This window comes from Alligator mississippiensis, chromosome 1 (assembly GCF_030867095.1).
Source record: "Alligator mississippiensis isolate rAllMis1 chromosome 1, rAllMis1, whole genome shotgun sequence".
Lineage (NCBI taxonomy): Eukaryota > Metazoa > Chordata > Crocodylia > Alligatoridae > Alligator > Alligator mississippiensis.
Window position 1 is genome coordinate 367,502,330 of NC_081824.1, and position 16,588 is coordinate 367,518,917.

General features: G+C 45.4%; 1 protein-coding gene across 5 annotated transcripts in view; it reads left to right on the forward strand.

Annotated features, from left to right (window-relative positions):
• The window catches only part of UGGT2 (UDP-glucose glycoprotein glucosyltransferase 2), a 226,081-nt gene that overhangs the window by 101,214 nt on the left and 108,279 nt on the right, over nucleotides 1-16,588 (forward strand). For all 5 annotated transcript variants that reach the window (XR_002090063.2, XM_019486946.2, XM_019486945.2 and 2 more), the window contains 5 exons: nucleotides 7,468-7,603; nucleotides 9,931-10,062; nucleotides 11,147-11,311; nucleotides 11,772-11,895; nucleotides 11,974-12,072. Coding sequence is in view for 4 of the 5 variants with exons in the window: in XM_019486946.2 (XP_019342491.1) it covers nucleotides 7,468-7,603; nucleotides 9,931-10,062; nucleotides 11,147-11,311; nucleotides 11,772-11,895; nucleotides 11,974-12,072 (656 nt within the window). In the remaining variant the exon portion in view is untranslated. The remainder of the gene's footprint in view (nucleotides 1-7,467; nucleotides 7,604-9,930; nucleotides 10,063-11,146; nucleotides 11,312-11,771; nucleotides 11,896-11,973; nucleotides 12,073-16,588) is intronic.

The following is a 16,588-nucleotide window of genomic DNA, read 5'->3' on the forward strand; positions in this document are numbered from 1 at the left end:
CCATAAGACACAAGAATGTGTGTTGTAGTAGGCAGATTTTGAAGAAGCAAAATAAAACCCAAAGAGATTTGAAAGGAGACAGCAAAGAGAGAGATGAAGAATTTGAGAATCTGGTAAGTGTCAGAAAGAGCAGCTGAAAAAGAAGTGGAGAAGCTTCCTTCTAGGATCTGTACGCCACATGGCACTGAGCAAGTACTATTCTCTTGGAGCCAAAATTGGATAATCTCCCTCCAATTTTCCTAGTGGAAGTTGCCTATGATAAAGATTACATGTTTATGCAGTTAGTCTGGATGAATGATCAAATTTCTGTTCTATGACAATCCAACCTTTTGTAGTAATTATCGTTGTTTTCCAGAACGTGAACCTGCCCAACTCTGGTTTGGGTTATCACAGCTTCAATCCATAAGGCTTAATGGAAAATGTGGTAAATGGAAAATGGGTAAATCAGTTCATTGTAGTACAAGGCACTCCCTTGTATATTAAATATTTGTTGTCACATCTTGGAAACTGATTAAATATTTTCCATGCATTCCCCTATTGAAGCAAAGGCGCTTGTACACATGACGAAAATTGGCTGTTTTTGTAGTTTAATTGCCTCACGCTGTACATGCGCAGGGTTTTTTTATGATTTAAATGAGTTTGCTACGTTGCAAACTAAACCACATCCGCAAGTAGTTAAGTTTGCAACGTAGCTATTTGTAATGTTGGAGGCTTTGACAGCTCACCTCCTACTGTGGGAGAGGTGAGCTGAAGGCAGAAGCGGTGAGGGGCTGAATCCTTTTTTTTGTTTGTGGATCTTGCCTGCATCTCCCATGCCTGGGGGGCGAGCTGCCAGCGGGCCAAGTGGCCCCTGAGCTGTGGAGGGCCCCGGTCTTTCCTTTCACGGTGGTGGTGCCCTCTGGGGCCCCCCAGGCGAGCTGCTAGCGGACAGATGCTGCCCCAGCTCAGACTCAGGGAACAGTTGGATCAGGCTGGGTGCTGCCTGCGAGCTGGGACAGCAGCTGCTCACTAGCTGCTTCCCCTGGTGGCCTCTTGGGGGCACTGCTGCCATGATGGGAAGGTCTGGGAGGAGGAGAGGTGGGCAGGCTCTGCAGGGAAAAAAAAAAGTTTCAGGCCCCCCCTTGTCACTATTTTTATTTCTCAGTCAAGCCTGCCTGCATGAGCTGGTGCCGGGCTGTGCAGCCCCTGAGCTGCATGGGGGCCTGGTCTTTCCCTCTGTGGTGGTGGCACCTCCCCACCCCCCGCCGGGGGCCACCCAAGTGTGGTTCTAGCTGCATGGGTGCAACCCCAGTTCATAGGCAGCTCCTACTGAATCCAACTTTTCCCCGAGCCTGTGCGCTGAAAACCCACCAGGTTCTTTTCCTTGCGCAGACTCAGGGAAGACTTGGATCTAGCAGGCACTGCCTGTAAGCTAAGGCAGCACCCATGCAGCTAGCACCCCACCCGGGGGGTGCCACCACCACGGAGGGAAGGACTGGGCCACCCTGCAGCTCAGGGGCCGTACGGCTTGGCAACAGCTTGCGTGGGCAGGCTCCACTGAGGGGAGGGGGGGGGGAAAGTAACGAGGGGCCTGATCCTTTTTTTTTTCCTGTGGAGCCTGCCTCTCACGTGGCTGGGGGGCAAGCTGCCAACAGGCCCTGAGGTGCAGGGGTCCCGGACCTTCCCTCCATGGTGGTGATGCCCCGCAGGCAGCACCTGCCTACTAGCAGCCAACCCAGGTGGCCCCGAGGGGGGTGCCACAATTACAGAGGAAAGGACCAGGGCTCCTGCAACTCAGGGGCTGCTCGGCCCACTGGCAACTCGCCCCCGTGGCTATGGGCAGGCTCTGCAAAAAAAAAAAAAAAAAAAAGGATCAGGCCCCACACTGCTTTATTTTTTTCCTCAGTGGAGGCTGCCTGTGCGAGCTTCCATATCAGTGAGTGAAGCCCCTCAATTGAAACGGTATGTTCTTAATCGTCACAATTAAATACTCACCATTTTAATTTAGGGGGCTAAACCCCTACATGTAAAAGTGGCACAAGATAACAGCTTCATAATAACTGGCATGCAGTAGCTGTTTCCTAGCACGGCTGGCTTTTCCTTCAATACAGGTCCTTCAGTCTGCATATGAACATTTCTTTGAAGTATGAACTTAGTATTGTGAGCTGGTATTCCATAGATTTAAAGGACCTACTGCCACGTCCTGTGCATTTTGGCTAGGGACAGAAATTACACATAAACTGATACAAGTGATTAAAAACTGGTTTAAACCTGTAATAGAACAGAAGTTCGGTGCACATAGACTGAATGGTCAAAGCTGGTTTAAGATAGACCTGGATGGATGTAGTATCAGATTGAATCACTTTAGGTTAAAATGGTCTACAGAAACTCTCCCCCAAATACCCTCTCAACTCGAGTTACCTCTCAGATCCCAGCGTCCCAAGATGATTTGTGCCCCTCCCAACCCTTATTTGCAGGACAGGTAGGCTAGCCTTGGCTGTGCTGTCTGCTCAAGCCAAGCCAGGCTGGCCTCACTTCCAGGCTGTCACAGATCTGAGGCAGCAAAGACTCTGCTCCTTAGCTTGAGTTGTGCCTGCACCTGTCAGCCCAGCATGGCAGTGGGGTGGGGAAGGGGAACAGAGCCCCCTGGCCCCAGCCCTGCCCCAAAGCCCTAGTCTGCCCAGCTGCATGGAGGGTGATTCCCCTCCCTCCCCTGCACAGTGGGGCCAATGCTTACCCTGCCCCTGCAGGGGGGGAGGAGGGAAGCAGTCCCCTGCGCTGGTGCCAGGACCAGCAGCCCAAGGTCTGCCCATTCAGGAGAGCCCCATGCCTCACAGAGTTTCCCTGAACCAGCCCAGGATCCCAAGACCCTGATCTGCCCAGATGCTGGGGGGGCAAGTGTGATTTCCACCCCCACAACCATGCAGCCAGGCTGGTGTGAGTCATTGACGTGTAGAGGGGAGGGGGAGGAAGCAGCATCCTAGGCCAGGCTGGCCCCAAGTAGGTATTTGCCCACATATGGGGAGTCCCAGTCCTCTAGGGGGTTTTCTCTGGCTGTCCCAGAGTCCCCCAGAGCCCTGTTCCTCCCTACCACAGGAGCCAGCGAGATTTCCCTTCCCCTGCCCTGCATAGTAGAGCTGATGCTCAGTCTGCTGTACAGGGAGAAGGAGGGAAGCAGCCTCCCAGATCGGTGCAGGCCTCAGCAGCTGGAGGGCTGCCCATGCAGAGGGAGTTCCATGCCTTCGGAGGTTCCCCCCAGCTCAGGTTCCCCTACAGGACCCTGGTGGATTCCCTCCCCCACATAGATTCATAGATGTTAGGGTCGGAAGGGACCTCAACAGATCATCGAGTCCGACCCCCTGCATAGGCAGGAAAGAGTGCTGGGTTTAGATGACCCCAGCTAGATGCATATCCAACCTCCTCTTGAAGACCCCCAGGGCAGGGGAGAGCACCACCTCCCTTGGGAGCCCATTCCAGACCTTGGCCACTCTGTGAAGAAGCTCTTCCTAATGTCTAGTTTAAATCTGCTGTCTGCTAGCTTGTGGCCATTATTTCTTGTAACCCACGGGGGTGCCTTGGTGAATAAAACCTCACCAATTCCCTTCTGTGCCCCTGTGATGAACGTATAGGCAGCCACAAGGTCACCTCTCAACCTCCTCTTGCGGAGGCTGAAGAGGTCCAGGTTCTCTAGTCTCTCCTCATAGGGCTTGGTCTGCAAGCCCTTAACCATATCCTCCCCTTCATGGTCAGGTGGATGCTCGTCCCAACCCCACAGATGGGAGGGGAGAAGCAGTCCCCTGGGCTGGTTCTGACCCCAATATTTATGGGGTTGCCCATGTGGGGGAAGCCTCATGTCTCAGGGAGTTTCCTCACCCCACCCTGGAGGAATACTTCCCCCCTCTCATCTGCAGGGGCAGGGAAAACATTGGCTCCACCACTAAAAGGAATGGGTGGAGGGGGGAATCTCCCAGGCTCCCGCAGCAGGAGAGGCTGCAGCTTGGGGGACCCCAGGCCAGCTGGGGGTGAAGCCCCCCAGATGATTGGGGCTCCCCCCCATGTGGGCAAACACCTTCTCGGGCCCAGCCTAGCTGGGGGACTGGTTCCTTTTATGTCAGTGACTCGCACCAGCCTGGCCATGTTGGGGGGAATCACCCTTGTGTGTTCCCCACCCCCCCCAGCTTGGTAGAACAGCAGTTCATTATCTGGGGCTCCTCAGCTTTATGACTCTATGGCCAGGGACAGACATTCAAAAAGCCTGAGCCTGAAATTGATTCAGTTTTTGCAGGCTAGTCTAACCTGGCTAGGCTGAACCGGTTTGTGACCACACAGACATCCCCTAATGACTGAAGAGCCACTGCAGTGGCTAAGGCTAAAAGCCAGGGGGTGGGATGCTAAAGCATCCCTCCCTTCCTTTTTACAGTGCTGAGCGGGGTGGGGGGGGGGCATGGCCATGGCTTGGCAGGACCTTCTGATTAGGGAGGACCCCCCCCCCCCTTTGCTGCTCTTGACCATCGAGGGAGCCAACACGGTGTTACACAGTATTTACTTAAACAGCAGGGAAGAGCGTTTATCAGCCCATCAAGAATACAAAAGCTCTTCTTAAACAACTTTTTCCAAGGAAGGAACAGATGGACATTACCAGTTACCTGTTGATTTGCTGCAAAAAGCCCTAAGCAGACAATATCCTGTTTGCTTTACACAGACACCTCTCAGCATTAGCAAGCATACCACATGCTGGATACAGTCCATGCTGTAGGAAGGGGGGGAGAATCCCTGCTTGATCTGGGAGTGGTGGGGTTGGGAGTTGGGGGGCCACAGGGGGAGGCCAGGCAAACGCTGCTGTGCCTGTCATCTCTGCCAGAGCAGAAGGGAGGGGCCAACCCAGCTCTTTGGAGCAGAGAGCCCCACCCAGCACTGCAAAGTATCTGGTATGCTGGGGGACTCTGGTTTAAGTTAAACCAGGAAGGGTTCTGGAAGGCTAGGGATAGACATTCAAAAAGCCTGAGTCTGAATTGATTCACTCTTTGCAGGTTAGTCTAAGCTGCGCAGCTCAAACTGATTAATAACAGGACAGACATTTTCTGTTAAATCAGGGAATGCAAGCATGTACCTGCAGTGGCTCAAGCCAGAAGCAAGTGGATGCTAGAGCATGACTGCCAGCCACTGGCAAAGGGGAGAGAAGAGAGACACCCTCTAAGACTCTCATCTCTCCCTGCTGAAGCAGGGGGGGGGCATGGCCAGACACCAGCTGGGGCTTGCATGACCCACAGGATGCCAGCCACCAGCCTGGGGGTGGAGGAGGGATTGGGGGAAGAGCTGCTGCCAGACTGAGGAGTGGGGATGGGGAAATAAGTTATTTTTCTGAAGCAAGCATGTATTGAACACAGCAATTTGCAAAGCATACAACAGAAAACAACCAAAAATCTTCACCTAAGCTAAGTTACAGCCCAGTAAAACACACTATATGCAACTTAGTCTAACTTAAAATGTAAAGCAGGAAGACAAGAGAAAGCCTTGCATAAGTCTTACTAATCCTGAGGGCAGAGTGTCTCCTTACAGCCAGGCATTCAGAAAGGCTTTGTTTAGGTTTTACAGGTTCTGCTTTATAATGTAAATTTAGCTTTCTGCATTCTTTGGTCTGAAACTTACAGCCAGAAGCTGTCTGCAACTTCCCACCACTCAGTCTGGTCCTACAGGTCTTAGCTCTGGGCTCACGGTGTAGGTCTTGGATCAACACACAGGGGACTAGCTTGCCTCCCCCTCCCACTCCAGGACCACTGTGGAATTAATCCCCTGCCTGGCTACAGGCAAGCTGGACAGAGGGAGGAATTAGCTCAGTCTCTGCCTGGCTGCAGGAAAGCTGTGGACCGGCCAGGGCTGGCAAACCCCAGCTGTGGTTCACAGAGTTTGCCAGCAAGGGGGAGAGAGGACAGAGGGAGGAATTTGCCTCAGGGGCTATGGCAGGTCAGCGTCTGGCCACTCCTCACTCCTATTCAGGCTAGAGCAGAGGGGAGGGGCCAGCCCAGCTCTCTGGAACAGAGCCCAGCCCAGAGAACATGCCAGGATGCTGGGGGTCTCTGATTTAAATTAAACCAGCAAGGAGTCTGGGACAGACGTTGCATAAACCGGTTTAAGTCAATCAGTTAAGTCTGATGCTACATTCAACCAGGTTAATCTCGAACTGGTTTCAGCTATTTTCAAACAGGTTTATGTGCACTGAATGTCTGTTCTGTTACAGGTTTCAACCAATTTCTGATCACTTAAACTGGTTTATGTATAATGTCTGTCCCTAGCTTATTTGCTTAGCCCTATTCTCAGTAATAAAACTTGGCCTCTTTTACAGTGTTAAAGAACTGATTTATTTTCTTACTTGATTGAAACACTCCATGAACCTTTAATAAAATTACAGAATACTTGGTTTTCACTATATAAGGTGGGTTGTTTTTTTTAAATCTGGGGTGCAGTTGTCATGTGAACACATAGTGCTTCTATACACAATCACAGAGGCTACTCAAAAGCGCTGGAATTCCAGTGTGTCGGAGCACACTTGATTAATTGAGCCTACTGGAGCATGGCAATTACTGCACTCCAGCAGCCTCCTGCGTATTGTGTATAAGCATCCCTGCACTTAAAAATGGTGGAGGGGGCTCTTGAACTAAAGTTCATCAAACAAGCTTTAGTTCAAGCACCCCTACTGCCATTTTTAAGTGTGGGGAAGCTGATGCACAAGACACAGTGATGCTTTAATTAGAGTGGCTCCTAGAGCCACTCTAATTAAAGCACTGCCCCCTCCCCCTGCCACCCCAGAGCACATGTAAAAAATGGAAGGGCAGCTGACAAGGAAACTGACTGCTCTGGTGCTGCAGTTTTGAGCCTCTGGTCAGTGGATGGTGACTCATTTAAAGACACAACAGAAGTAACTAGGAAAAAATGGGAGAGCTTACATAGTTATCAGACCAGCCAGCCTGTTAGGGAAAAGGACTTTTCACCTAGATTTCAAATTAAGTTTTAAGGAAGTTCTTCTCTTAGTTCATATAATCTTAAGAGCCTACTATAGTCTTAAAGCCTGTAAATTTAAAGTCTACTATAGTCTACCCGCTATTATGTTTTGTATTCAGTTGAACTGTGGCCATAATTAATCTACTATGTAGTGATCTTTTATACCTTGCTAGTGGTACATAAATCGCATGCATACATCATATGGAGAGCAAAACATAAAACACAAAGTAATAATTTGGTGCAGCAAAGCATGTCATATCAATCCACTCTGTTTAAAATATTGGAGTAAAAACAGTATAGGCATCAGTGCACTTTTCAGCTACCTCTTAAATTTTGAGAATTGCAGTTATTAATTTTTAGTATGTTGTTAGAAAATTACCATTGTTTGTACATGAATGATTTTGTGAAATTTGTAATATTTTTATTACAATTGACCTAAGGTTTATAAAGTCAGATGAAGATTATTTACAGATTTTTTTTTTTTAATAGAGTTGGAGTTGTTTTCATCTTAAATACTAATGAAGAAATTGATGGGAATGAAGATGCTGGAGTAGCTCTTTGGAGAGCTTTTAACTATATTGCAGAAGAATCTGACATCTCTCAAGCTTTTATCTCCATAATCAATGTTAGTTCCTTAAACAGATAAAAATAATATATAATACTTTTTTGATTTCTTGATTTCCCATACATTTAGGGTTTCTCCATTTTGGGATTGTATAATACAGCTTCTTACACTTAAAACAAGATTGTTCAACTTGCATATACTGAATGATTTACTGAACCATTTTCCTGCTCCCCACACAAATGCATTTGAGTTGTATTGACTAACACTTATTCTTTAGATATTAATATTTTCATGTGGAATCTATTCTGGATTTTTCTATATGGCCTTTTTTGCCTTTGTTTCTGTACAAATTGGAATAACAATATCTTAAATTGTGTATTTATTTCTGCTTTGAACAACTTCTGTAGCCATCCAGTGCAGTAGAGAATGGGGGAGACTAGCTAAGACAGTTTCATTACCTGCATTTTTGTCTAGCATGCTTCACCCTATTCATGGCTCTGGAGAACTTAGGAAGTCTTTCAGGCTTACATGTTAGGGAATAAGTTAAATTTCTTATGTTAAAGAAGTGAACTTCAGCAGAGAGCTGTAGAGACTAGAAAGGGTAAATGGATAAACTGAAGTGAAAGATCTCTGATGATTCTGTAAAATAAGTAATTTTAAAATAGATCCAAAGAACAGGGCGCAAATAGATACAATCATTCTGTAACAATGTTTAATATTATATGTTTTTTCTTACTTTCACTTGCACTATTTCATTTTAGAGCCTAGAAACTTAAAGTAATATAATACCTGAGAGAGAAAAAAGGACAGAAACGATAAACTGTAAGACTGCTTTAAGACAAAAATAGAAGTCCAGAGAGCTTAAGGAATGTAAGGAGATATACAGTGCAGTTATTAGCAGGGACCCTTGTTTTCTCTGATTTAAAAAAATTCCCACTTTTCAGATGAAAAAGGTAACCCAAAATTCACATTTTTCCATGTTCAGAATGAAACACTACTATAGATATATATCTGTATATTAGTTGTGTTTCATTTTGAACATGGAAAAATGTGGATTTTGGGTTACTTTTTTAAATCTGCAAATTGGGGATTATTTTTAGTTAGAGAAAACCAGGATCCCTGGTTATTAGGAAGTTTTGTTATCTATGGCATGATCACAAAATCTTCAGAATTTATGAAGATAATAGTAAAAACGGGTATATTTTTCCATATTATGAAAAGAAGAGAACACTAAATATAACTAAGACACACGTTTTTGCATCATCATAAGCCTGAGAAAGTTATGGCCACAGGCAGGGCTGGATCCAGAAGGGTACATGGTCATACTCCACCTTTTGGCTCTACACCACATGCACAGTAAGCTTTCTGAACTCAATGGCATCCCAGCAGAGCTTCTGCTAGAGCTCTGCATGTGTTGTAAAATATGAGCTCACCATTTGGTTGGTGCAAGGTCTGGCCAGAACTGCTTTCATGCAGCTCTGGAGCCCAGTGTGTGAGTGCTGGAGTGATTCATCTTTTCCCCTTCCTCGCATTGAATTCAGCAGCAGGGAAGAGAGGCGCATTAGCACTCCCCCTGCATTCTGCTGCTGTGGTGAAGCCCCCAGCTGACCCAGCCTCCACCCCCAAGCTCTCACAGAGCTGAGTCAGCACAGTGGCAGAAGATGATGCAGCAGCAAGGGAAGGCATTCGCAGCCACCCCCTGCAACTTAGTCATGCTCCCTGAGGCTGTCCCTGTTCACAGGGGAATGGGGATCCCTGGGTGGTGTGCAGGAGCCCACCCAGGGACTCCCATGCCTCAACCCCAGGGAGCACAATTGGGCTGCAGGGGATACGCAAGCATGGTTGCCTCAGTTGCCTGTCTGCAGCTGACCGATATCTGTGGCTGACATTAATAGGGGCTGAGGGCAATGCTTGCCTATGCCTGGCAGCCAATCAGTGATGTCCCACCTGATCAGCTGTGCTCGGCAGTCTCCTGCAGCCTGGGGAGCCTCCTGGAAGGCATGTAGAAGCACCCACAACTTGCTGGCCTTGGCCAGTGCAGGGAGCCTGAGTGCCTTCCTCACCAAAGGGTAAACATGTTCTGTTCACTCCCGAACTAACCTGCCTGCGCTGCTTACAGAAGCCTGTGTAATTTTGATCAATTCCACCTCAAATTTTTGAATGTCTGTACTTAGTGTATTTCATCTGCAATGTCAGACAGTGATCCCTGACCAAACAGGGTTATTACTTAGACAAGTGTTAAACATTACTTAAACAAGTGTTCTGATGGGAAATCCTGTGTATAATCTGTTTGTAAGCAACATACATAATAACAATAAATGATTAAGACAGCATTTTTTGTGTAGCTAAAATAGCTTTGTCTTGTACCTGTTTTAACATTTTTGTAGATGTTTCATGAAGTGAAAGAGGGAGATTTTCTCACTGTGAATCATGTGAAAAACATTCTTAGAAGTGAATTTCCTCGTGCTAATGTTCCAAGTATACTGGGTATTCATTCTGAATATGATGAGGAAAGGAAGGTATGTTTGCAGAGTGGTAAGACTTTGTTTTTCAGGTAAGATGAGAAATGTTTCTAAAAGTTAAATCAGTTGAGTGCAATATTTGCTGAGTCAGATTTTTCAGATGTTGCAATATTGGAAATGTCTTTTTTGATCATTGCCCTCGTTAGTATTGACTACTAGTAAGTGTACAGCTATGACTATGGTAGATATCCATTGACAAGTTCATTTGTTAAGCATCACTTGTATTAGATGCTAGTTTACTCAAGCACTCTCAATAAGGAACAAATCCTGACTTCTAGGTGAATCATATTTTCTTGAATGAAAACATAACTGGTGGGTACAAACATTCTAATCCAGAATTGCAATTCTTCATGTCAGAAAGTAGAGAAGGCAGAAACGTACAGATATTATCTTGTGTCTGAGTGGAATGTAGACACACTGGGAAGATTATCAAGGAATTTTTTAAACCCTCTTGTAATGAGATGAAATATATATCTCATGACAGATAAATTTGAGAGGCCAACCTGAGAGTAAAAGAAAGGCACAGTAGATGTTCCTGTTTGTGATTAGGACAGTTAAAGGAAAGGAAAAAAAAAGAATACTGAATTTTAACAAAAGTAATGGAAAGGGCTATTTTCTTCTACTATAATGATGTAGATTTTTCTTCAGAAATCCACAGGAGCATTATTTTCATCCATGTATTTTCAACCATATTTAATCTGTAATATATGCATTATTTGCTTATTCATTATGTGCCTAATATTCTTCAAATAATGCAAGGTAAATAATAGCTCTTAGCAAGAATGCTATAACATGGTATATAATCAAAGATTTAAAAATAATCTTTATATGGATTTACAGAAGTTTTTGTTCTTTTTGATAAAGTATGCTTCACATGCTGTTTAATTGTTTTGTTTTCCAAGCTACTTTCTGAGACATTCTAATAGAATTGCAATTTCAGTTTGCTCACTACTACTCACAAAAATGGACTCGAGCATACAGTACTTAGACATTAGCGTTTTTTGTCTCTTGATATTAGTTTTATTTCTTACTACAGTCAGCCACATTCTGTTTAACTCCATGATATTCCTGATATAAATAGGCAGGAGCAACCTTTTATAAGAAGATTGGCCTGGGTCCATTGCCTCAAGCTCTGTTTAATGGTGTGCCCTTTAACAGTGAAGAGATGAATGCTGCAAAGTTAGAGACAATTATTCTCCAGAAGATCATTGATGCCACTGGGTTCTTCCAGAGGGCAGTTTTCATGGTATGCTTAGCATTTCTAAAAAAGTGTAAGGTGAAATACTTGGCAGTAGGTTGTTTTAGTCATACTTACACTCTGTATTTTTTATAATGTTGTGGCTTGAAATTAAAGTTATGAAAGTTGAAATAACATCCTTGCCTTAATTTGAATTATGTATTTGAAACTTAGTATATTTTGATTATGCAGACATTAAAGTTTGACCAAGCAGATGATCTTTGGAATATTTTCAGGCAAAAAGTACACATGTAAGAAAATTTGGACCCGATATATTAAGATTCCTGTTATATAGTATTTATATATTTCTTTCAGTTTGACCATTCCTAAACTTAATATATACATTTTTAAAATTAAATTGAAACACATGAATTTAACTACTTTGGGTATGCTTATCTTAATTTTTTTAATAAATGGGGATTATAGAGAGTTGATTTTTTTTTTTTTTTTTTTTTTTACTTTGCTACAGGGTTTGTTAAATGATCAAATGGACACAGTGGATTTCCTCATGGAACAACATAATGCAATTTCCCGTATAAACCCCACCATTTTTAGTACTGAAAGAAGATACATAAATTTCATTTCCACTTCAGGTAAGCATTTTACTTGCTTGCTGTTGTCATGTTTTTTTCAGTTCTTATTTGTAATAAATTGTATTTTAAATTTTGCAGTTCCTGTTGACACAGAAGATTTTTCAACTTTCTCCTTTTTGGACTCACAAGATAAGAGTGCTGTAATTTCTGAGAACATGAAGTATTTAACAAGGAAGGGTAATCTTTTTTGTTCAGTCTTTTAATCATGTAATAGTTTGCCTTCAGTGACACCAAGAAAAATATTTGTACAAGTTAGCATTTTTCTGGAAACTTGAGATAAAAAGGAAACGTTAGCATTGGTCAAAGTGAATATATATAAGAAGATTGGCCTAAAACAAGGTGTCAAACTCACTCCATCCCACAGGTCAGAACTAGCCTGTGGGGCTTTCATGGGCCAGATTGGATCCAGCAGCAGCAGGGTGATTGGCAGTGTAGCAAGCAGCACTGTGTTGACACAGCTCACACGACCTTGCCCCCTTGCTACCAAAGGCTATTCCCATTAGGTCCCCATTGCCCTGAATTCTCTGGCAGGCCCTGTTTCACCCCTGAATTCCTGGGGCAACTGGGAGCCCTGCAGGACAGAGGAATTGGTTCAGTATTTAGCCTAGGGGCTGTATGTTTGACCCCCTGGCCTAATATAAATCTGTGTGTGTGATCCCTGATACCCTTTTTTTTTTTTTTTGGTTTACTACAACAACCAAAGGCTTTTGGGATTGTGAGTCTGCCTGAATAACTCTGATGTTGCTAAAACTTAGAATCAAAATTGTTAGAATAATGAACTGGAGTAAAAGATTATTTTATAATACAGTCACAAGTCATCATGAGCAGTAAAACTGATTGATTCAGCACCCCAAAGTAAAAAGTTTCTTTGTTACTTCATTCTACAGTTCTGTTATTTACATCTTAAGCTTAGATAATGAGGTTGTCCAGTTCAGCCACAATAAATTTAAACCTGGGGGTCATTTCAAAGCTAACTGGTAGTAAAGCAGTGTGAATAGATAATATCCTCCTACAGTTATGCCAATACATTCAAACATTATTCACCAGTTAGGAAATACACTTCCTCTTAGACAGGGTGGCTCAGGGAGTGTGGTGTGCAGTTACACTCCCTTTCGATTTTTGGCTCCTGTCACGGGCGGGGTCCTACAGGAGGGCCGTGATCTCCTTAAGGCCCCCTTCCTCTGTGCCAAGTCGGCCCAAGGGCACCCTCCGATTCTCACCCGCCACGTCTTTGCTGTTTAGATAAGTTTGGGAGGCTGCCTTATGTCTTCTTGGACACAGTTCGTTGTGACTTCTGTCCCCGTGGACTCCCGGGCCCCTTGTGGGTCTTGTCCTGCAAATGGGTGCTTTGCAGCACCCTAGCCTTATGGGCTATGCGTGGCTCCAACCACCCCTTATACCACACCCCAAGCCTCGCAGTTGGAATAGACGTTGGTCTGTCAAATATACACTCGCCCTCTCTGGGGTCTTCTCCGTAGCGCTGCCCTCTCTCAGGGATCCGCTGCAGCGCCGCCCTCTCTCTGAGGCCTTTGCAATAATGCCACCCTTCTCTCCAGGGCCTTCTCCACAATGCTGCCCCTTTTGATAATACTGCCCCCTTCTTTGGGGCTCCTCAGTACTGCTGCCCTCTCCTCGGGCCTTCTTAAGTGCTGCCCCCTTCTCTGGGGCCTTCTCAGGAATGCTGCCCCTCTCCTGGGGCTCTCCGTGCCCACACTGGGCCTTCTCGGTAAAGCCCCCCCATCTCTCGGGGCCACCACACTGCTACCCCCTTTCTCCAGGGCTCACCGCACCGCTACGCCCTTCCTCAGGGGCTCACCATGCCCGCATTGGGGCTTCTCAATAGCACCCCCTCTCTGGGGCTTGCCACGCCCACACTGGGGCTTCTCAGTAGTGCCCCCTCCTGGGGCTGGGGTCTATGCACCCCGTACGCCACACCCTCACTGGCACTAGGGTCCCCACGCTGCTGTGGGTTCCCTATGAGGCCTCCTCCATCCCCTGATAGCCTCACCCAAACCACCGGTGTAACAACAACAAAGCAAAACACAAGCCCCTAAGCTGTAACATAACTTAAAGCTGCCTGGCTAAAACCATGTTGCTCAGACATCTTAGAGCTGCCATCCTTTACTCAGCTTAAACTGTACCTGCGGTCAGGCTTCTTCTTGCATCCTGGCTTAGGAGCTCCTGCCTCTTTGGCTACTGGCCAGGCACCACGCTGGCCTCAGCTCCTGGGCTTTATAAGAGCCAGGCCCTGCCCCTTACAGCCAGCTGACCGCTGGCAGGTGTGGGTCGTTTGCTGACTCCAGTTGCCCTGGCAACCAACAGCTGGGCTCCTTATTCACTGCTAGGGCTTTTTCTCTAGCAGTTTCTCCTCTTTAGGAGCAGGGCACCTTAGTGCTCTGCGACAGCTCCATTCAGAGTTTAAAACAAACTGCCCGGCACAGACACCCACATTTCCATTCAGAAGGAGCCGAGGGAATTAATTGACTGCATGGTTCACTATTATTTATTGGCTCCTGATAATCTCTTTACTCTATAGGTGTTAATGACACTGATCTTCCACTAATCAAGTTCTTCTTTTCTCTACCATTTATTTGTCTATTATCTACAGTGTGTCCAGTAAAGCTACTTAGGAACCTATATGGGGTGGCTTTGTTCCTAAGGGACTAAACCCACACAAATCAAAGACAGGGAGGGGAGTGGTAGCATTGAAGGCAAGTGGCCTTCAATCAGAGGCAGGAGGGAGTTGCAAAAGTGAGGTAAATAAGCAAGCTACTGTAGTGACCTTTTCCTGGATTATTCAGCAGTCAATGGAAGTGGTGGGTGGTTGAACCAGTAGGACAAGGGTTGCATAAAGCTAGGCATGGGTAGATCCAGAAGGGTTGTCTCTCTGGGTAGGGGCACTACAGGTAGCTGAAGGGAGTCCTCCCCAACTGTTTGTTTTTGTATGTTAAGGAGGGAGGCCAACTATGGACATGCTGTGGAGAGGCAGGGCAGCAGAGAGAGAAGGGGCAGTAATAGCCCCAAGTAGGTCTTTTGTGGGGTGATGGGAACTGTTTGGGAGGGATTCTGAAGGGAAGGGGCTCTCAGGAGGCCATGAGGATCAAGGGCCTTTTGGCAGGTAGGGAGCCTATGGGGTAGAGCAGCATGGGCTGAGGAGGGGCTGGGGCATTTTTTGGAGTGGGAGGGTGAGGGCTAGATGGGGTTTGGGCCTTAAGGCGGTGTGGTGGAGGGTTGGGGTTAGGGAGCAATAGAGATTGGGGGGACTCAGAGTGTGAGACACTGTAGTGAGGTTAGAGTGCTCAGAGGGGCAGGGTAGGGCTCATTGGGGTGTGAAGGTGGATGGTGAAGGATCAGACGGTCTGAAGTATGATAGGGATGAGTTCTGTGTGGGGTGTAATGGGTTCATGGGAGCAGTGAGGTGGCTGGACAGGACTCAGTGGGGTGTGAAGGAGATGGTGGGGTCTTTGGGGGCTTAGGGCACAATGGAGTAGGGCTGAGCACAGGGGATATGTGGGCTAACAGGGAATAGTGTGGAGTCAGGGAGCATTTTAGGTGGCAAAGGCACTGGGAGGTACTCGGGAGCCATGGTAGAATACGTGGGGGGACCCACATGTTGAGGGTCAGGGACCAGTTCTGTCTGTAGCCAGGCTAGGAAGTAACAGCTGTACGCCCCTGGCACTAGGTGCCTACCCCACTCCGGAGCTGTCAGCCAGACCCCTCCAAACTCAGTTATATTTGTTTTTCCTTGGATCTTAAACCGAATAATATAGCTTTAGGCTCCTAGCACATTGCAGAGCTTTTAGCTGATTTTTAAATTGGTGAAAAATATGTGTTGTGTTATGTGATGATGATGTACTACATGACTTTCATGCCCATTTTCAAAACCCTATATCTGCCTATGCTTTCAGGCAAGCAGCTGGCTGCATATCATTCCAGTTTTTCCACAGGTTGATGCAGAAGTGCTAGATTGCTTTTGCAACTTTGTAAACAGCCTCAATTGTTATGCTGGGCTGGCTATTCTTAAAGATTTTAGAGACGGTACAAAATTCAGTTTTAAACCAAATATTAGCTGCAACATAACATATTTAAAATTTATCATCATCCCAGTATCTGTGGGTCTTGAAAATGTTTCAGTTTAGTATTAATACATTTATACTTTTAATATTGTATTTATAATTAATTTATTGTGATCATTTATAATTTATACATATAATTCAGAAGAGTATTGACTTTATATCCTCTTCTTTTTGTCTATCTTTAGTATAATCCTTTTTAACATTTTTCCTGTCTAGCCATGTTAGTTTCCACATTTGGAGATCACATGTCTTTGGAGAGAGAAAATCATTTGACATTTTCTAAAGATACACGTTATGGATTAACACTCACCTGCACACTTCATCCCTGAGTAAAGGGTTATGCAGCTTTTTGTCAGTACTTTTTAAATATTTTTAACATAAGGGAGACTTTTGTTACATGTAGGAGCATTTTCATGTTCCATTTGAAAAGAATTGATCAAGGTGACGATATATCAGTTAGAATTTTGAGCAAGTTTGCAGCAGAAACCATCAGCAATGCAGTTCCATGGCAGCAGTAATGTGTACCACTATGTCATCAGACATTTATTTAATACATTAATTTTATTTAAAAAAAAATGATGTTTCCAATATTTTTTGTTTTATTGATGATACATTGA